Source organism: Megalobrama amblycephala, linkage group LG7 (assembly GCF_018812025.1).
Source record: "Megalobrama amblycephala isolate DHTTF-2021 linkage group LG7, ASM1881202v1, whole genome shotgun sequence".
Classification (NCBI taxonomy): Eukaryota; Metazoa; Chordata; class Actinopteri; order Cypriniformes; family Xenocyprididae; genus Megalobrama; species Megalobrama amblycephala.
The window spans coordinates 3,517,696-3,540,476 of NC_063050.1; the positions used below are offsets into that span (position 1 = coordinate 3,517,696).

Below are 22,781 nucleotides of genomic sequence, written 5' to 3' on the forward strand. Positions count from 1 at the left end.
CGGAGGGCATGGACCGAGTCACAGCACACGCAGTAAAAACTTCTGGAAAATTCTTGCTGCTCTCATCAGGATCTGAGATGGGAAAACTTGAGACCACAGGAGGTGAAAAAGTATCAGGCCAAACCCTGCCCCCTGCCAAATTATTTCCCATTATTATGTCAACACCATCCACTGGCAAAGACGGACGCACACCAATCACCACTTCTCCACTCAGAAGTTGAGATGACAACATTATTTTGTGTAAGGGAACGGATAAGACATTTAACCCAATTCCTCTAATAAGCACACTAGTACCAGTGTCACTCACAGAGGAAAATGGCAACACATCCTGCAAAATAAAGGACTCAGACGCTCCAGTGTCCCTCAATATAGTCACTGGAACTTTTGTCTCCTCACCAACAATCGACACATGCCCATAGGTAATAAAAGGTGAATAATCTCCACCTTTTATAGGGTTCACTGTTGTAGGAAAAACCTCAGAAGAAGAGTTAACAGGATTTAACACTGGTGCCACAAGGACAGCTGGCTTAACACGAGGAGCTTTTCCCCCTTTACTTTTCGCTTTAAGCACAGGGCATTCATTTTTCCAGAGGCCTTTACCACGACAGTAGTTACAGATCAGAGATGAATTTCTGGATGTATGATCTACTTTCTCTTCAAACATTTCATCCCTTTTCCGAACCTCAAAACTACTCTTGTGCGTCAAAATATAATCGTCAGCCAACTCAGCAGCTTTAGCAGGTGTGTCAGCTTTCTGCTCATTTATATATGTTGCAATGCGAGTTCTTAAACTGTTCAAGCACAATTAAGTTACTCAACTCCTCAAATGTGGTTACCTCCGACGCCATACACCAACGATTAAATGCAGTGATAAGCTCTCTAACAAACTCAACATGAGCCTCATTAACTCCCTTAGACAACGTTCTAAACTTTTGTCGGTACGCTTCTGGTACTAATTTGTACGCTTTTAAAACTGCAGCCTTAACGGTATCGTAATCTTGGCAGTCAGAGAGTGAAAGAGCCGAATAGATTTCCTGAGCCCTGCCAGTGAGCATGCATTGTAAAAGCAGTGTACGTTCTTTACTAGGCCAACCTCTTGCCTCCGATATCCGTTCAAACAGTATAAAGAAGGTATCTGGGTCTCGCTCATTAAATTTAGGAACTAAACGTAAATTTCCAGCAGTATCAAACATTTGAGAAGCACCCTGAAAAGCATCAACTGAGCCGCCATTCAATCCGCCTTCTCTTATTATGTCTAAACGGTATTTCTGCAGCTCAATATTTGTCTGTTCATTTCTAGTTTTTTCACGCTCTACTTCCAACTTCAAACGCTCCTGTTCAAGCTGTAACAACAATAAGCGTTCTTGTTGCTCAAAAGTTAAAGAGCCAACATGAGGTTTAACTTGACCGGCAGTAGCTGGCATGTCAAACAGTATGGACTGCTCTATCAGTTTTGTTTTAAGCGTTTCTCTAATTGTACTATCCTTTACCCTCTTATCTCCAATTTCAATCCCATAGTGATCCGCAATTTTAAATAATTGATCTTTTGCACACGAATCGAGCAAAGCTTCAGACGGAGAACTAATAAAATCCTCGACTAGAGTAGACATGCTACCACTTTAAATACACGTTACAAAATAGAAGACGTGTTTTACAAACCCCAGCAGGAGGAATAACAACAAGTTCCCTTTCCCTATCTACAGAAAAAAACTAACTAACTCACCCCTAATCTTCGTGTGGTTACTGGTGAGGGGTTTTTAAGCACCAACTCCCACTGGTAAAAGAAAAGCAACCAGCACGCTGGCGACTCACTCATACCACGGATATGCTCCCGAGACAACTGCTCTACTCACGGTCACCAACACAAAAATAAAAAACATTACATTACCCCACTCGTTCCAAAAGGGAACGAGCAGCTACACCTAACCAGGGAACAACAATACAATTCAAAATTCCCCCCACGATAGGATTTGCAAAATCACTTACCTTCTAAAACTTCGCATCAAAAGACAACTAAATTACGGATACAGCAATCCATCGCACTCCGTCCTTAAAACAGCCAAATCCAACGCGTATTTCCTTCAAAACGATGCATTAAACATCCCAAACAATAGCGCTATACAAACAGTCGCTCTTCCGATTTTACATTCGGTTAATCAACACGCCAAATTTCCTTACAAAATAACCGAACGCAAACAAAACAAAGCGCTTTCGAATCACGTCAAAAAACAGTAATTTTTCAAAAATTAAAGGACGAGCCCCCATTTGTCACGGCCGGCTCGCAAGCCGCGACAAAGAAGGAGACAACACGTTGGATGAGGGTCGGAAAAAGTAATAACATTTATTAAAGTAAGAATAAAATTAAGAGGAAGACTAAATGAAAACAAAACAAACAACTGAAGAGAAAACGAGCACGACACGAGGAGGGGAGAGCGAGCGCCATCACACTGAAGGGAGCTGCTTAAATTTGCCGGCATCAGCCCCACACAGGTGTAAGTCTTCAGTAATGATGACGTCACTCACCTCAACACCATCCTGCAAAACAAAGAAAAAAACCAACCAACAACAAATATGACCCATACTGGGTTCATAACAAGTTCATTACAACTCATTCATTGCTGTGTAGTTTTGCCTGCATTACTGGATAAGAAAGGCATAAAATCAGTTTATTTATAGTGCACTTACAACATATGTTTATATCATTTGTCGAACAATTAGGTAAATAAAAGTATAAAAATTATTTAAGGTAAATACATCTGGGGCCGTATTCACAAAACATTTTATCTTACCACTAAGAGTTCTCCTAAATAGCAGTAAAAGTTTTTAGCTAAGAGTTTTCTCTTAAAACCTATTTACAAACCTGCTGAGACAAACTTTTACTAAGGAATAGACTGAAGTCTTAAGCTAAGAGTAAGGGCGGGGTTGACCTCGTTGCTATGGAGTAAACACACAGTGATTGGCTGATGGGGAGGAGTCAGTGATTTAATCATAGAAATATTGTAGAATGAGGTGTCATGTTTCCATATTAAAATAAAGGTTTAAAAATACAAATGTTGCCATATTGTTGCCATAAAGGTTTTAAAATATAGGCTAAGTGTCACTAATTAAACTAGTATATACAGTTAATATATATATATATATATATATATATATATGTGTGTGTGTGTGTGTGTGTGTATTTTTTTTTTTTTTACTCTATTCGATCATTTGTAAGTGTGAACTAATGAAAACCACTGGCACAGGTAATCAGACAATCTTTATTCATTTGTTAAAGATTTTTTTTGGCGTCTCATCGTAGATTCAAATCTATAAATCAAAATGTATTGCATTTATGAAGAAAAGGTTCAGCACCTAAGGCTCTGTCGCTATTGCCTCAATGGTGTTCAGTGTCTTTGGGTGGATTAGGACTGTTTGTGATTTGGTCTTACCCACGTTGAAGGTGACATTCTCAGGACCTTACGCAATGTTTCCTAAAAGTTCTCAAAAGGTGATGAAATTTCTGAACCTTTACAGAACATTCGGGACGTTCCTAAAACGTCCTCTTTTGGTAATGAAAGTGCTGCAGTTCAAGGTTCCTTATATGACTTTAGGGGGACGTTCCATTTTGGTTATTTTATGGTCAAAAAAAGAACGTCACAAAGAGGACATTTGGGACATTAACAGAACGTTCCCACATGGTCTTCTGTTGGTCATTTAATAACGTTCCCGATATGAGTTTAGGGGAACGTTCCATTTTGGTTATTTTATGGTCATGCAAGAACGTTACAAAGAGGACATTTGGGAAGTTATCAGAACGTCCTATAGTAATAGTACCCTCAACATTCCCAGAACGTCCTGAATGTTCCCTGAAGGTCCACCAAATAACGTTCCCCAAACCTTAAAAGAACTCCACATCGTGACCGTCTCTAAACGTTCTGGGAACGTTACTAGACAACGTTCTTAATACCAGTGGACGTTCTGAGAATGTTCTGGGAACGTAAAATTTTTAGCAGGACAACCTGTCACCTAGTAACGTTCCCAGAACGTTCAGAGACGGTCACGATGTGGAGTTCTTTTAAGGTTTGGATATTAGATGACCAACAGAAGACCATGTAGCAACGTTCAGTTTAATGTCCTAAATATCCTCATTGTAACGTTCTTATGTGACCATAAAATAACCAAATTGGAACGTCCCCCTAAAATCATGTAATGAACCTTGAACTGCAGCTCTTTTTTAAAACCAAAAGAGGACGTTTTATGTCCCAAATGTTCTGTAAAATTTCAGAATTTTCGTCACTTTTAGGCAAAGTTGCACAAGAACTTCGCCTTCTGTGTGTGTGTTTGAAGTCACCGTTATAGAGGAGAGCGTTTGCTTTAGATGGGCTCTTGATTTTTGCTATTGAATTATTAGATTTTCTTTGGCTGCTTTAACTTTTCAAAACACGTTTGTTACAGCAAAAGATGCAGGAGAAAGTAAGTTTGATCAGATGAATTTGGTTGTTTAGTGCTGGTGATTCACTGGTCTTCTCCAGAGTCTAAACTATGAGTGTGTTAAATGTCAGTTTTGCATCAACTTTTTTTCCCTCCTTTTTTAGTTTTTTTTTTTTTTTTTTAATATTTTATACAGAGTTTTGAGCAGTGTCTTTTAGACTCACACAGACATCATGAATCAGTGTATGATCCTCAACAATGGTGACACTAAAAAAATCTTTTTTTGTGTGACTTTAGTAGCTTGTTTTGTGATGTTCAGAATTAATCTGTTTATCTGAAAATTTTGTCACCATTGTTGAGGATCATACGCAGAATCTTGATGTCTGTGTGAATCTACAATCTACATGATGCTGTCCGAATAATTTCTGCATAAGGATAAAAACTTTAAAAGAAGAACAGCATTGTCATATGTCTACATAAAAGAAAACACAATATTCGAAGATCAGTGAATAAGGTCACTTTATGATGATCAAATCAACAACAATGACTAAGCATCCAAACACAATTGATCTCATTTATTTTCTCAAAATTTTTATAGTAACAAATGCTTTAGAAAAACACAGTTACAACAATTGGAGAAAAAATAAAGTCAAATTGTCAAGGGTCAGGAGCCCAACTAAAGCAAGCGCTTACCTCCGTAACGGTGATATCTATAAATTTTGATAAAACATCAACACCTCATTAAGAAGATTTGTATGAAAGAAAGTCAGAGTGGTTTGTAATAAGTGAAGATGCAGATATCTAGAGAGATCTAGGGCCGTATTCACAAAACATCTTAAGGCTAAAAGTAGCTCCTAAATTGCCGATTTAGGAGAAACTCTTTAAAATAATGGGCGTGTCAGTCCTAATTTTAGGACTCCTAAATTTTTGCTCTAAGAGTATTTCACAAAGCATTTTAGCGCTAAAACAAGCTCCTAAATCAGTGAAACGTTAGGAGTAGTCAAGAGGACTCCTAAGTCACTAAGACCAAATCACAAACAGTCCTAATCCACCCAAAGACACTGAACACCATTGAGACAATAGCGACAGAGCCTTAGGTGCTGAACCTTTTCTTCATAAATGCAATAAAATGCAATGCAATAAAAAAAAAAATTGATTTATATATTTGAATCTATGATGAGACGCCAAAAATTAATCTTTAACAAATAAATAAATAAATATTGTCTGATTACCTGTGGCAGTGGTTTTCATGGGTTCACACTTACAAATAATTTAATAGAGTAAAAAAAAAAAAAAAAAAAAATATATATATATATATATATATATATATATATATATATATATATATATATATATATATCGTCTGTGTATTTATTCCTCTTCTCGAGCTGATTAGAAAGACCGTTTGAATGTGTTTCTCCCAAACTTTGTTTATAAAACATAATTTGTCGGTTGAATTCTGCATTCTCATCCAAGAGGTGGACAATTAATTGTATAGTTTAATTAGTGACACTTAGCCTACATTTTAAAACCTTTATGGCAACAATATGTCAAAATTTTATTTTGACTGTGGGAACATTTTTATTAAAAAAACATTTATTTGAATAGGGCAACATTTGTATTTTTAAACCTTTATTTTAATATGGAAACATGACACCTTTCTACAATATTTCTATGATTAAATCACTGACTCCTCCCCCATCAGCCAATCACTGTGTGTTTACTCCATAGCAACGAGGTCAACCCCGCCCTTACTCTTAGCTTAAGACTTCAGTCTATTCCTTAGTAAAAGTTTGTCTCAGCAGCTTTGTGAATAGGTTTTAAGAGAAAACTCTTAGCTAAGAACTTTTACTGCTATTTAGGAGAACTCTTAGTGGTAAGATAAAATGTTTTGTGAATACGGCCCCTGTTATTGTTTAATGTTGTTTGCGTTATCTGAGTTTTATGTGTCACCATTGTGCTGAAGTGTAGCTCCTGTGCTTCAGTCAGTGATGATCCAGAAACACTGATGTTCTGCTGCATGTTGCTTTATTTAAAGACAGTAACTGTGTACAGTAGTTGCTGATGCAGTGATACAGCAGTTACATTAGTTCATGTGTGTGTTTTTGTCAGCTAATGACTTAATGCAAAAGATTTGCAATTTAAAGAAAAGGTTTCATAATATTAATCCAGGAAATACCTGTAAAGAGCTTTAAGTGAAAATAGTTTTTGTTTGAACAGCCACTTTTATTAGTCAAGTTTTTGACAAGGGCAGTGGGGACGTTCTGAGAACATTTCCAAATAAAGTATGGTTCCCTAAACGTTCAGAGAATGTCTTGAATGTTCCCTGAAGGTCCACCAAATAACGTCCCCCAAACCTTAAAAGAACTCCACATCGTGACCGTTTGTGAACATACTGGGAACGTTACTCAACACCATTGGGGACGTTCTGACAATGTTCTGGGAACGTAAAATTTCAAGCGGGGTAGTGACTTAGGAGTCCTCTTGACTACTCCTAACGTTTCACAGATTTAGGAGCTAGTTTTAGCGCTAAAATGCTTTGTGAAATACTCTTAGAGCAAAAATTTAGGAGTCCTAAAATTAGGACTGACACGCCCATTATTTTTAAGAGTTTCTCCTAAATCGGCAAGTTAGGAGCTACTTTTAGCCTTAAGATGTTTTGTGAATACGGCCTCTGGACTCACAAAGTGTGTGTGTGTGTGTGTGTGTGCGCGTGTGTTTGTGTGTGAGAGAGAGATCAATTTGAATGAAAAAACAAAGTTCCAGTTTCCAGTTCATTTGTAGTACCATGACAGTATAGTTTCATATAATTAATTGGTTTATTTATTAAGTTCACAAAAATATAAAATTACCTTAACATAAATTCTTTTAGATGCAAATGATAATGATCTATGCCATCCTGTCACATGCAGTTAAGTTTATATGATCTCATGAATATGACTGTTGTGGTTCACAATCATAGTGGTGTTGTTTATATCTGTTTCTTTCCAGTTTGGATCATGGAGGCCATTTCAGAATCAAACCAGGACTGAGAAAATGTAGGACTTTTCACTCTTTCACACACATGCATATACACACACATATACACACACATATACACACACACACACACACATACACCCTTTAACCTAAAGGCTGATTTATACTTCTGCATCGAGTGTACACCGTAGCTACGGCATAGGCTGACATGCACCTCTTTAAAAATGTAACAACGCGTCAACTCTACGCAGACCGCAAGCCTTGTGATTAGTCTGCTAACCTCTCCCTCAGGTCAAAAACTGGCACAGAGCAAGTGGAGAAGAGTGAGAATTTTCAGCTTCCATAGGAATAAAAAAAATTGCTCTGTTTTATGGGACACATGCAGTCATACTGCAACAAAAGTCATTACCTATTTGACGCCATCTCTGCTGAATTTTCTCTGACAACGTACACTCTTAGAAAGGATGTGTTAAAACTGACTCAAAAAGTGTTAAATTCTTACACATCAATGGTTGAGTTTAGGGACGACACTTGTTGTGTTAATTCTGACACATTCATTGAGTCAATGATTTTAACACAGTGAATGTGTCAGGAAGGTTAACCAGAGGTGTAGTCAAGACCAGACCCTCCAAGACCGAGACCAAGACCATTCAAGAGGGAAGTTAATGAGATAATTAAGTCATTAATCAAGCAGTAGTGATGAACACCTGCTGTTAACAAGCAGAATCATTGAAGGAAAGAGGAAAACAACGAACAAATTAAAACACATGTGCTGCTTCTGAACATGAAGACCAAATGATCAATGATCTCTTTGTCAAGTCCAGTCAAAAAACATCATCAGTGCCTGTATTTTCGGACAACACTTGTGTTCATTTTGACACATTCACTGTGTCAAACACAGACATTCAGGATGTGTCAAAAAGCATTTGTTAAAAAATGACTCATTCGTTAAATTCTTACACATCAGTGTGTGAGTTTAGGGACAACACTTGTTTAACACATTCATTGTGTGATGATTTTAACACAGTAAATGTGTCAGGAAGGTGATCTGATGTTAACAAGCAGAATCACAGAAGAAAATCACAATTTTTACAATAATAACCAAATTAAGTCACCATCATGGGGATCAGGGTTTGCTTTAGTTGGGCTCTTGACCCTTGACTTTTTAATATTAGATTTTGTTTGGGCAGTTGTAACAGCCAGACAAGCAAAGAGAAAAGATAATCAGGTGGTGTTGGTTATGTTTTCACATAATCATTATTTGATCTGAATCACTGAACTCATTTAGAGCCCAATCTCTGAGTTAGATTTACATTATTGATTACAGCAGCACTGTGATTCTACAGCAGAAGATCAGCTTTATCAATATAATCCAAAGAATTTCTTAAAAGTTGTTCTGATTTAAAAAAAAAAAAAAAAAAAAAATCTTTCTTTTAGGCACACACAGACATCAAGAATTGATTGATTATGTTCTTTAGACAATTTTCTCCTCTTCTCAGCGAAGAAAGTCTTATTTTTGCATCCTCCTTCGGGTTTCTTATCTGCCATGGTGCAAATTCGAGGAGGAAAGCAGGAGCGGCAATGAAAAAACGATTGGCAGATATCAATGTGCATGCACAGGATGAGGGCTTTTTTTTCATCCCCACCTGGGATAAAAATTATTCAGCAGAGGCAGGGATACATAGACCAGAATGGGGGAAATCCCCCCCATCCCCCCTACAAATCGTACCCTGTATATATATGTATATGTTTCTCATGGGAACCAAAATGTGATCCTTAGAACAAAAAAAATTGTGTTTTACTATACTTGTGGGGACAGCTCTAAAACCATACTTCACATACTTCTCATTTCTTTTCTTGTGTTCAGATGCATGTGATTTCACACTGGATCCAAACACAGCAAATGCTCGTCTCATTCTGTCTGAGGAAAACAGAAAGGTGAAGCGTGTGGAAGAGAAGCAGCCGTATCCTGATCATCCAGAGAGATTTGAGCACCATGAGCAGGTTCTGAGTCGAGAGAGTCTGACTGGACGCTGTTACTGGGAGGTTGAATGGAGCAGAGGGGGGGTTGATATTGCAGTTACATATAAAGGGATCAGCAGGAAAGGAGGGAATCATGACTGCTGGTTTGGATACAGTGACAAATGCTGGAATCTGTACTGTTCTGCTAATGAATTCACTGTCTGGCACAATAATGTGAGCAAAAACATATCAGCCCCTTCACTGCTGTCTAATAGAGTAGGAGTGTATCTGGACGTGTCGGCCGGCACTGTGTCCTTCTACAGTGTCTCTGACACACACACACACTTACACACATTCAACACCACATTCACTGAACCCCTCTATGCTGGATTTAGAGTATATGAGTCTGAACTGTCTCTGTGTCAGATTTAATAACCTGCTGTAAGAAGCAACTGAGACATCAAGTCTTTTTTAAGCACCTTTTTTCTGCTTTATTGCATAGAACTCACACAATAAAACGTTAGGCCTTTTCCCTAACACTCTAACCTTCGGTTTAGAGTGATTCATTTTAATTAAATTAGAAAAATATGCAGCTTTCGCAGACTTGGCAGCATTCTAAGATGTCAGCGAGTCTTTGAACATTTGGAGTGAGATATGCAGCCTGTCCTTTTTCCATTTGTGTTCTGCCTTTCTACAATTTTGTCTTAGGTAATGGGTTTAAGAGTTTTGCAACAGTTCAGATTTTAACAGAAAACATGATTTTTGTGATCTCATGCATGCACATATTATTGCACATCATGTGAATTTTTTTTTTTTTTTTTGTATAGGCCTAATATATTTTAAATTATATACAGTACCGGTCAAAAGATTTGACACATTACTATTTTTAATGTTTTTGAAAGAAATCTCATGCTTATCAAGCCTGAATTTATTTGATCAAAAATATAGAAAAAACACCAATATTGTGAAATATTAGGCTATTAAAATGAATTAAATAATAATTAAATTAATTTAATATACTTTAAAATATATTTTTTTCTGTAATGCAAAGCTGAATTTTTATCATTCATTGTGAACAAAAGCTTCATTGACTGAAGAGTGTGCATGTGTGCGAGAAAGAGCCATACATAAGACAGAGCCTATGATTGAAACAGAAAGAAAGCAAAATAATTAACCAATGTGGTTGAATGACATATTTGCGACAATACATATTGTGAAAATAGCCATGACTAGCTAGTTTCTTCAACAATGCATCGTACTTTGTAGTTAAGTAGCAAGTTACATCGTACAGGAAACACACCCCAAATTATGTCTCAGACTGGAGGGACTCTACATTTACATTTGTACATTTGCATTTATTAATTTAACAAGTGTTTTTATCCAACTAGCTACTTACAATCTCAGAAAACAAAATAGTACAAAACCTGTCACTGGGACAGCACCCTTTTATAAGGTTCTAATATGTACCATTTATGTACTAAAGTGTACTCATTTGGACACCAATATATACTTTTGAGGTATTAATATACGCTCTTTAGGTATAAAGGTGTACCTTTTAAAAGAGTACTACCCCAGTGACAGCTTTAGTACTTTTTTTTGTACAAATGAGGAATCCAACACAGTGCAACCAAGTTTCAAATATCATCTAGAATATCACAAGCTAGAACTCGCTGTACACAAAAAACATGATCATTCTGGGATATGTTGTGAGAAAGTGCACCAAAACAATTCACACCTCTCTATATTGAACAAAATCACATGGATTACGATCATTATGATCATTGTTACCTTCAATATCTTTTTCATTCACCTCCTTTTCTGCTTGCTTGTAATCTGAATTTTTTTGTGACTCATAGGAAAAGAAACACTGGAGGAAGTTGAGATTTTCTGGAGGTTAAGAATCTGATTCTTAACATGACACATGTGACAAGCTGTTCTGTTATTGTGTGAGTCAGTGGAAACTTCAGTGAATGAGAGGTGATGGTCTGTAGAAACACTCTGGTTCTTCATTTGGTGTGATCTTGTAAAATCTACTGTAGATGTCCTCACTGTTTCAGATGATCACAGGCTCTGTTTCATTCTGCTGGGTTGTCACAAACTGTTACTGTTTGGTCAGTGTGAGTTCATCTGTATGATATATTAAAAAGAAAGAAATCACTTCTTGATGATTGATATTGATTTAAATTATGTAATATTTTGCAACACTAAAATAATGCATTTAAAATGGTTTTGTTGTATTTTTCAGCATACTGTTTAACAAAATTGTCTTATAATTATTATTAGCGGAAACAAACTATAGTATAACTATATTTTAGTATAACAAGTATAATATAAAATCATAGTTCATATTTTTCTTTGACTGATTGTTATGACTGTTCTCTAACCATTTATATATTCTCCAGTGTTTTCGATTAGTTTTGAAAAATCATGTGGCCATGTAACCTTAAAATGTGTTTTAACCTTAAAACTGAATCACATTCAGTTTATGCCATGTTAAGTCTTTATTTAATAAAGGTCTCTGTAACACTTTGTTAATGATTTATTATTGAAAGTTATTATAAATATTATATAGGGGCGGTTTCCCGGACAGGGTTTAAATTAAGCCAGGATAGGCCTTAATCTAGAATAGTTAATCATGGTGCCCCCAGACCCCCCTAGAGGAGGTACACCCTACATAGTTAATTAGCAAATTACAGTGGGAAACAATGTACGTTTTATTAACATCAAGTGTCACTGCTAATTGTCAATCATCACTTAATTATCTCATTAACTTCAACATTGCCTCAGTGTTATTTTAACTCACTGGATGGGAGACCTGACTAGGTAGCTGCTGGAAGAGGTGTTAGTGACACCAGCAGGGGGCGCTGAGTGAGTCCTAATGCTCCAGTACAGTTGCCAAACTGTACTATAAAAAGGGTTAATGTAAACCCCAGAGTCTTTCTCAGGAAGACAGGGGTGTAACCCTGGTGTAAAATAGTCCCTACAGCACCGTGGTTGGGAAGCCCTGTTCTAAATAAATAAATGTAACAGCTGTGTATTTGTTATTTCCTTTTAAGTTGCTTCTACTGAATCCTTCTTGTTATGAATGATAGTGGGTGATTTTTCTGTCAGAGGTCTGACTTCTCGAGCTTATGTTGAAAAAGAAGAGATGTTTTCTTTCAACAGAAGCAGGACAAACAGGTTTTTAACAGCACTGTTCCATCAGCCCAGGCTGCATTTTCACTGTTACCGTAAATGAAACTGAGACCAAGAGAAGTTTCCAGTAAACCTTCATGTAGTTTCTAAGGATTGTCACTGCTTTAAATAAGGTATGAAATTCACTTAAAGATACAGGATCTTCATTGTTAACTGATGATGTCAATATATTTACTGAATTTAATAAGCGGCAAAGATACAGCAAAGTTTTAGCAGTTCAGACATCTTTTTTTTTCACATTTCATAGACAAAACAATCTGATTTATCTTTGCTAAGAAAAGTTTTGATTAATTATTTTACACATTGCAAAGTGAATATTTGCTTGCACTAAATACAGCATGTTTCAAAATGTGTTGCTTGGTACCTTGTAAATGTGTGATGTTAAAATGTGAATTTTAATGCTTTGAGTTCACATACTGTTGACAGCCGTGACCTTATGAAAGCTTAGAGGTTTAATAACATTGTGTGATTTATGGTTTGAAAGGCTTACATGAAGATTCCTTTCAAACAGTTTATTTAACCTGGGGCCTGTACCATGAAGCCGGATTAGCTGGCTAGCCAGGTAAGTTTCAGATTAGTTTGTGCCAATCCTGGGTTTTAGGTACCATGAAAGTATCTTGACTTTTAGCAGTGTTCATCACCATAGTAACTTACGCTCCACGGCTAACCTGCTCCAGCTGGTTATGTTCTGGTTCAGAGATCTCAAACCAAAATTTGGGCCAATCAGATGTGAGCAAAGTGACACTGACACACCCAACACAATAAAGTCACTCCCCCTAGTTTCTCTTCCTCCAAATTAAAGGTCATTATATAGTAAAAACAAATATTTAACGATGAAATTGTGTGGTTTTAATGATAATTAAGAATTATTTTATGATTTATATACGATTTGTATACTTATATAATCTATATTTTTATTAATCCATTACACACATGCAAGTTTAGTTTAACAGTTCTTGTTAAGCACTTAGTTTAAATGAATATTAATATATATATAGATCATATGTAATATAAATAAGGTGTAAATATACTCTTTAAATATGATTACATGTGACCTTACATGTCTGAGTCTCTATCACTATTATCAACTAAATAAACTAACTAAACTTTCACTTGCACTGATAGAGAAAGATCTTTTCTTTTATTTGTCTTCTTTCACAGACAAGTATTTTCCATTAGTGAAAATGCGTTTAAATTCTTCATTTTTAGCAAAAGAGTTTTGAATCGTGCTAGCTCTCTCGTGAGAAGTGAATCATAGTTTATCTCTGTTGCAAGGCATGTGATTGGCTGTTCACCACTGATGTCACACAATAATGTGCACGCGCTCCACAAACTCAGGATCAAAGCCTGACAGAGAGTTGACAGAGAAAGTTGATCAGCATCATGGTACCAACAAAGCCGGATTGGAATGGTTTGGTTTTGTCAACTCGAAACTAATCCTATAACCCTGAGTTTGTTCATCTACCATCATGGTAGGCTACAGGCCCCTGAAGTGTGAATGAAAGTATTTTAAGAATTACGTTGTAACTCTTTCCATAAAGCTGCTTTATGTTGTGACAACATTCGAGTGTAATTTCTTGACCAGTATGACCAAAGACACTGCCTACTAGTGGTCTGCATGCATATCGACGCAGACAACGACGCAGAAGTATAAATGAAAACAGACGCATAGCCTACGGTGCAGAGGCTCCAGCGTAGGTAATCCACAGTAGAAAGACAATAGTAAATTCCAGTTATAGTCCAATAAAGTCGAAGTAAAGATCCAGTAGCGCAGGAGAGAAGATGACACAATAAACGCAAGGCACAACACAGCAAAACAAACAATCAACGAAGTGAGAAGCGGCAGCAAGATGCACACAGCGCTGTCAATCCCACAAGCTCAACTTTCATAGGAATTAACTGAAAACAAATGTTGTACCAAAGTGCTGTACAATTTGGAAAATGCAAGTAAAAGAAAGAACAAATCTGAGCCACTCGAGGGCCATCATTCTTTGCTGTACTGTATGTAGGCCAAGAGTTGGACCAGACAACAATTGCTATGTGGGTGGTTATATCAGAAATGTACAATAATAAATGCAGAAAAATACCATTACGATATGCAGAAATCAATTTCAGTAGTACAATTAGTTTAATTTATTAACACTGATCTCAAGTTTAATGTGATAGTTTCATCATTACATCTACTAAACTACAATATTGTTACTCTCGTGAGTATTTACATTAGTGAATAAATATAGCCACAACCTCGTCCACATACAAAATAACACATAATCTGATTGTCAAAACAAACCTTTTTTTTTTTTTTTTTTTTTTTTTTTTGAATTTTGCTTAAACATCGCTGCTGTTTTTTTGAACATTTTCTAACAACAGCAAATTAAAACTGAATTGGTGAACACACAAACTAACAGGTGTGATATGGCTGAGATAACACGTGGATAACATGCTAATTGCATAACACAGATATCAATCAAACTCACCAAGCATTATCCAAAAACACATTTTATTTATTTTTAGGATTTTATTTATAATCATGTTTGCAATTATAATCATATTAAATCAAGGAAACAACAGTAATGCATGCCCCCAATAAAATACTACATACATTTATGCCTACCCTCTCTCTTCTGCAGTCGCACATTTTCCATTACGGGTCAACCGATTAATCGGTTTTGCCAATTAATCGGCACCAATAGCTGATTGGTGAAACTGACGTCTGACACTTCAGATGCACATTTAAAACACAGATAGCAAAACACTGTGAATACAAAACACTACAGTACATGTTGTCATATCATTATAAAGTAATTAATTTGCTGACTAGATGCTGCATTAGCAGGGAAAGAACCGCAATAGCCTATGTTTGCTGTCAAAGCTGAGAGGATGCTAGCATTAGTAGTACCTCAAGAGGTTAAAGGGTTAGTTCACCCAAAAATGAAAATAATGTCATTTATTACTTACCCTCATGCCGTTTCACACCCATAAGACCTTCGTTAATCTTCGGAACACAAATTAAGATATTTTTGTCATTTCCCCTCTCAAGATCCATTAATGTACTAAAAACATATTTAAATCAGTTCATGTGAGTACAGTGGTTCAATATTAATATTATAAGGCGGCGAGAATATTTTTGGTGCAACAAAAAACAAAAACAAAATAACGACTTATATAGTTATGGCCGATTTCAAAACACTGCTTCAGGAAGCTTCGGAGTGTTATGAATCTTCTGAGTCGAATCATGATTCGGATCGCGTGTCAAACTGCCAACGGCTGAAATCACGTGACTTTGGTGCTCCGAACAGCTTATACAACACACTGATTCATAACGCTTTGATGATTCCTGAAGCAGTGTTTTGAAATCGGCCATCACTATATAAGTCGTTATTTTGTTTTTGTTTTTTGTTGCACCAAAAATATTCTCGCCGCTTTATAATATTAATATTGAACCACGGTACTCACATGAACTGATTTAAATAGTATATTAATGGATCTTGAGAGAGGAAATGTCATTGCTGGCTATGCAGGCCTCACGGATTTCAACAAAAATATCTTAATTTGTGTTCTGAAGATTAACGAACGGCATGAGGGTGAGTAATAAATGACATTATTTTCATTTTTGGGTGAATTAACCCTTTAAAACAACGTGACAAAAATACAAGCAAATCCGACCCAAATGTTTAATGTCACAATTGTTACCATCTATTTGCATTAGTTTATATTCAGCTGGTCAGTTATGCATGCATTAGCCTGCGAAGTTGCATATTTAAAGCTAGTGACGTAAGAAAACCAAATGTTCATGCAGCTGACAGAAAAATATAAATAAATCAGAAACGCATCCGATTTCAGTTCTTTTTTTATCAACACTGCAATACTTATTTAGTTATTTTGATTAGATAATCATGAAGTGTTATAAAAATAAAGTGAGAGACTATTTTAGAGAAACAAAGCTTTTCGAACCCTTTTAAATTAATGTCATGTTTGATGTAAAATGCTTAAAATTCCATTAATTTAATTTGTAATATAATGAATAAAGCGATAAATTAACTAAATAATTTAAATCAAATTAAATCAGTACCAACAAAAGCCATCTTTGCACTGCAATGGCACAAGCTGCATCAAGTTGTATTTACACACTGTTTAATGCTGCTCAGAGATGGCTTGATAATAGCATTGTGATTGCATGAATGCAACTGCAATGGCATAAATAATGTTATGAGAAAATGTTTTCAATAAATAAAATGTTCAATAAAAAGTTAACCAACAAAACGCCACGGTATTGCTATAGAGATGCACAACAGTTTTTGATTGGATGTAATGTACTTGACCTTTTATAGGTGGCATTCTGCCTGTTAGAAATACATACTTTAATGTTATTTTAGGTTATTTTAGGGTGCTATAAAATTAAATGACTGGCAAAACTCAGGATTTGGTTTACATACCCCAGTTTGGGAACCAATGCTCTATATTGTGATTTTCAGACATAAAGTCAGTCTATTTCAATTGTGTTTCTATTGTGTAATCTGACACAGAGACAGTGAGGACTCAAAAACCTTAAATCCAGCATAGAGGGGTTCAGTGAATGTGGTGTTGAATGTGTGTAAGTGTGTGAGTGTGTGTGTGTCAGAGACACTGTAGAAGGACAAAGTGCCGGCCGGCCAGTCCAGAAAGATGCCTATTCTATTAGATTGTGGTAAATGAGTTGGTATGTTTTTGCTTACATTGTTGTGCCAGACAACAAAAACATCACCAGTGCAGAAAAGACACCAGGATTTTTCACTGTCTCCAAAGTTACACATAGCCCCTTCTTTCCTACTGATTCCTTTATATGCCACTGCTATACGAGCCCAAACTTCCCATTCAACCTCCCAGTAGCAGATTCCAGTCAGACCCTCTTGACACAGAACCTGCTCATGGTTCGCAAATCTCTCAGGATGATCAGGATACGGCTGGTGATCTTTAACATATGTGATCTTTCTGTTGTCCTCAGAAAGCATGAGTTGATTGTGTGCTGTGTTTGGATCCAGAGTGAGATCACAAGCATCTGAACACAAGACAAGAGAGAAGAATCATTTTTTAAATATTTTTTTTATCATTAAATATGCAAGTGTGTAAGTATGTGAGTATGACAGCAAAAGAACCTTTTTTTCAAAATGACCTTACATTTTCGTAGTCCTGGTTTGATCCTGAAAGATTCTCCATAGTCCAAACTAAAAAGACACAAATACAGACAATTCACATACAGTCCATTAATATAAACAGTCAAACCATATTTTATTTGTATTTGTGTTTTTCTCAATACATATTGTTCCAAATCAATAAAAGAGCTGTGTCTAAGTACAGATCTTTGATATCTTTCTGAGTAGCAAAAGGCACTAATAGTGATTTGATATATCATAATATAATAAATATTTGATAAATCTTAAATAAAAAACATTTAATATTCAGTTCAGTAAATTCTTTGTTTTCATTAACACTACAACCTATGGATCTTATTAACCTAATTTACATATTGAAATTAAAGCTGCAGTCCGTAACTTTTTTTGGCTAAAAATGATCCAAAATCAATGTTTGAGCAAGTACATAACCAGCCAGTGTTCAAAACTATATCATTATCTTAGCTCGATTCACAACGGTAAGCTTGTAATAATTTTTTTAACAAGAGCGTCATGGTGGATTTCCGCTGGGGGTGGGGGTGGGGTGGAGGTGGGGGGGTGGAGAGAGAGAGAGAGAGAGAGAGAGAGAGAGAGAGAGATTGGTAGAGAGATCTCCGTTGGTACATTGGTAGAAATTGCATTCCTGGGGGATGAGAAATGGGAAAGCGGGGGCACCGCGGTGCAACCGCAAAGGGCACTTTCACTTTCGCAATCAAAGGGGCAGGGGCTCTTCATTCTTATTTGTATAATTGTATTATTGTATTATTTCATATTTTAATATTTTATTATAGAATTTTATATATGGATTCTATAATACAATTAATGTAACATACTTTAATATAATTATAGTCTTGTTAGGATTAAAATTCATATTTATATAACTTCTAACTTCAGCGTCACTGCGGAGTCGTGAACGCGGATTGACAACAGACCCGGAAGAGAAGACAATGCTGAATAAAGTCGTAGTTTTCGTTATTTTTGGACCAAAATGTATTTTCGATGCTTCAAAAAATTCTAAGTGACCCTCTGATGTCACATGGACTACTTTGATGATGTTTTTATTACCTTTCTGGACATGGACAGTCTACCGTACATATATTTTCAATGTAGGGACAGAAAGCTCTCGGACTACATCTAAAATATCTTAAACTGTGTTCCGAAGATGAACGGAGGTCTTACGGGTTTGGAACGGCGAGGGTGAGTCATTAATGACATAATTTTCATTTTTGGGTGAACTAACCCTTTAATACAATTATAAGGCCGTACAGAGTAGTGCTTTTTTTTGTGTACAAGTTCTTTCAGTTGTTTTGTCGTAAATTTAGAATGAAATTTTTGGTGTATCATGATTTGTTCTTAAAATCGTTCCTACGCACAATCGCTCAGGCACAAATTTGTGCGTACGCATGCAACCCATTGTCTATGTTTTATCTAATTGTGTTTGCAGGAGTTGTTTATTATTTTTAGAGACATGTGACCATGCCAAAAGAAACAGTCTTCAGGAGAATTCAACAGCAGCCCAGCCGAGAAGAGACCTTCAGAGATTTATGACTCACCTGTGACCCTTATCAAAGTTGCTTACATATATAGAACATAGTGCACAAAAAAATATGTCTTTAAATGATCTCATTTGCACAAAGAACAGAACATTTCAATGTTGCAGAAATTATCTGTTAAACTATCATAACCTGAAGAAATTATGTCAACAGATTACTTATCTGACTATGGGCCTGTTTACACCTGGTCACTTCAAGCATTTCTCTGACTGGATAGCTATCTGATTTATAAAAACAATTTCATTTACACTTGGCCACATAAATGTGTCTCTGCAAAACTGATATAAATCCAATCTTCAAATATGCAGATTTCATAGAGTTCACGTCACCGAAAGCAACAAATATGAGCTGCATTTTATTGATCATCAGCTAACTTCAAAATCAAAGACCGCAGTAGGAGAGTGATGTGAAGTTCGGTTCTTTTCCGCGAACTGGTTCTTTCGGACAGTTCGATTCAATAAACTGGTTGAAAAAACCTGCTCACCGGTTCTTTTACGCTCCGACGTAATGATGTCATCCGCGATGACGTCGTCTATCGCGGACCAGGATGAAAAAACAAGTGACTTGACACATTCAAATATATAAAGCTAGTAATCATAACATCAGTCAACTAAAACATTATAATCTGAAGCGTTTCTTACAATTTAGTTTTGCATCTAAAGCATCCAAACACATATAGGCTACAGGCAGTGATGTGCAAACAAAGATTTACAGTTATAAAGTGAATAAATTAGTCTTCATCAGAGCAGAAACCATGATCCTCTTACATTACGATTTATTTGTAATTAAATAAGCTTACGTTTCGCCAGAATGGCCCCTCATTCGAGTCCTCTCATAGCATCAGTTGTAGTTAACCGGTGCTGTGACAGTCATTACTGTTCTGTAGCTTCAGATCATGATCCTGGTCTTTTCACGATTGGATAGCTATCTGATCAGATAAAACGCATGAAGTGACCGGGTGTAAACAGGCCATATAAGTACTGTTTCTTTATCCTAAATTTGTTAGAGGTTGGATCCACCAACACCATGTTTCATTTATACCCTTATCATGTACCATTTGCCAAAATATTGTATAAATAAAATTAGAATTTTTTATGGACTTGATGAAAAGTAAAATAAATAATTTTTAAGGTTCACATTAAGGTTCCTAACTTCTACTCAACATACTTGAGAATCTCCAATTTATATTTTGGATCTTTCAGTTTGTCAGAGAGCAGCTTAACTCCTGATTGTCCAGGGTGATTGAAGCTCAGATCCAGCTCTCTCAGGTGTGAGGGGTTTGAACTCAGAGCTGAAGACACAAAACCACAGCCTTCCTCTGTCACCATACAGCCAGACAACCTACAGACACACATCAAAAGACAGATCATTTACAGACACATAACCGTAGCCTTCCTCTGTTACCATACAGCCAGACATCCTACAGATGTAGAACACAAACACATCAACAGACTGATCGTCTACAGACAAACATCAACAGCCAGATCATCTACTGAAACACATCAACAGACTGATCATCGAACACACATAACCAAAGCCTTCCTCTGTCATCATACAGCCAAACAACCTACAGATGACAAAACAAATATACAGAACACTACTGTACATTTTTTAATGCTTAAATTAAAGCAAAACAGGTTTAACTGACTCAATTCAAGTCCATAAAGTCATACCTCAGGATCTCTAAGTGACAGTTTTGACTCTTCAGTCCATCAGAGAGCAGCTTCACTCCCAAATCATGCAGGTCATTGTGACTCAAGTCCAGCTCTCTCAGGACACAGTTTGAGGATTGTAAAGCTGATGCCACAATTTCACAGGACTGATCTGAGAGATTACAGCCAGCAAAACTAAAAGAGAGTTAAATACATGAGAATTAAATATTTAACCTTATTCTACATTTAGTGTTTCTATAACACCAGCTTCATTTGACTAAATTACACTCTTACAGGTTTTTTTTTTTCAATACTTGGGTCACTTTTTCAAAACTCTTCACACATTGAGCACAACAGTAATCTATGTAGGCTAAACTGTGAATCATCATTGCTTTGTAAATGTATTTATTGACTACATCTTTCAAATTACATTAATTCTTTTCTCACTTCGACACAACAAACGCCAAACTTGGTGTACCTACAGGCCAATTTGCACATGCTTACACACTGTTTTCAAAACTGTTAAACTTAAGTTCAAAACAATAACATAATACAAAACTGAATAAGACATAAATATGCTGCATTTCTACAGTAATATTGTAATGGAATTTATTCTGAATCTAAAAAATAAAATACTATCAAAGCAATTAGATGAAACTGAATGCCCTGGGTTACTTCACTGTAACCCTGTTCCCTGAAAAGGTGGGAACGAGAAGCTGCGCTTTATCAGTGTTGAGTATCGTTGTGGGAATTCGCTGCATGCAAGGCTATAATTAGATGAACCACAGGTTCATCTGCAGATATTTTTTTCTATAGAGCAGTCCTGGGACATCTCAGTGCAGCAATGAAACACATCATCTTGTTCCCACCTTTTCCGGGAACAGGGTTACAGTGACGTAACCCGGGGTGTTCCCTTTTCAAAGGCTACACTCGAGCTGTGCTTTATCAGTGCTACAGGAACAAGAATCACTGTAGTGGAGACCACATCTTTAAAACGAGGAGGGCAGTGTTTTTTACGTGAAAAAGGAACAAAAGGAGAGAAAGTTCTGCACACTGCCTGTCAAATCTAACTCCTAACAAACTGATGAAGGAAGGAAAGAGTTTGAGCAAAGCTGTTTTACACACACACTTCACAGTATGGTCTCTGAAGACAAAAGACCTGCAGATGCACATGTGGTTCATCTAATTATAGCCTTGAATGCGGTGCATTCTGATGACATCACACAGGCTATAAATATAGGTCAATTTCATTGACGTTTTATACACATATTTACAGTCACGACTAAAGACGTTCCCATAGCGCTGAAAAAGCCCAGCTCGAGTGTAGCCTTTTGAAAGGGAACAACTACACAAGCACTAGTCTTTCAATTTCATTATCATCCATTCAAAGGGAAAAACTTCAGAATAATTTTGTACTGTTATGTAAACATGGTAAACATGGTAACAAACTGCATTGAATTCTAAAAAATAGAGAGTGTTATTCTTGTTTTGTTAAGAAATTTTACAAAAGAAAATGTATAATGCTACCTGATGTTAGTGTTTTTTAGGTCTGTGTTTTATGACTGACAAAGTGTATTTGCTGGGTGAAAACCATTGCTAGTGTTCTAGAAAAATGAGTTAATTTGAGACATGAATGAAGTGTTTTGGTAGTTTTAGTGCATTTCAAATGTAAAATTAACTGCTGAGCCAAGATGAAAGTCGGTTAGGAGAACTGTGTGAAGAGTTTTGAAAAAGTGACCTAAGCATTAAGAAATGTGTCATAGTGATTGTAAAAAACTGTAAAATGAGAATACTCAAAGCATACTCATATAAAAATAAAACTATACTGAAAATCTATTACTTGACACAATAACGAAAACTGTAATTTAATGTAATTTAAT

The 22,781-nt window shown here is 36.2% G+C and overlaps 1 protein-coding gene across 2 annotated transcripts in view; it reads right to left on the reverse strand.

The window, feature by feature from the left end:
- Nucleotides 1-16,160: 16,160 nt before the first annotated feature.
- LOC125271080 (NLR family CARD domain-containing protein 3-like) overlaps nt 16,161-22,781 on the reverse strand; it is a 31,356-nt gene continuing 24,735 nt past the window's right edge. The window contains exons 8-11 of one of the 2 annotated variants that reach the window (XM_048195018.1): nt 20,923-21,096; nt 20,417-20,590; nt 17,704-17,750; nt 16,161-17,584 (exon numbers count right to left, since the gene is read on the reverse strand). In XM_048195018.1, coding sequence (XP_048050975.1) covers nt 17,052-17,584; nt 17,704-17,750; nt 20,417-20,590; nt 20,923-21,096 — 928 coding nt within the window. In that variant the 3' untranslated portion in view covers nt 16,161-17,051. Of the gene's footprint in view, nt 17,585-17,703; nt 17,751-18,864; nt 20,178-20,416; nt 20,591-20,922; nt 21,097-22,781 lie in introns of those variants that run through there. The other variant, XM_048195019.1, reaches the window with a different exon arrangement.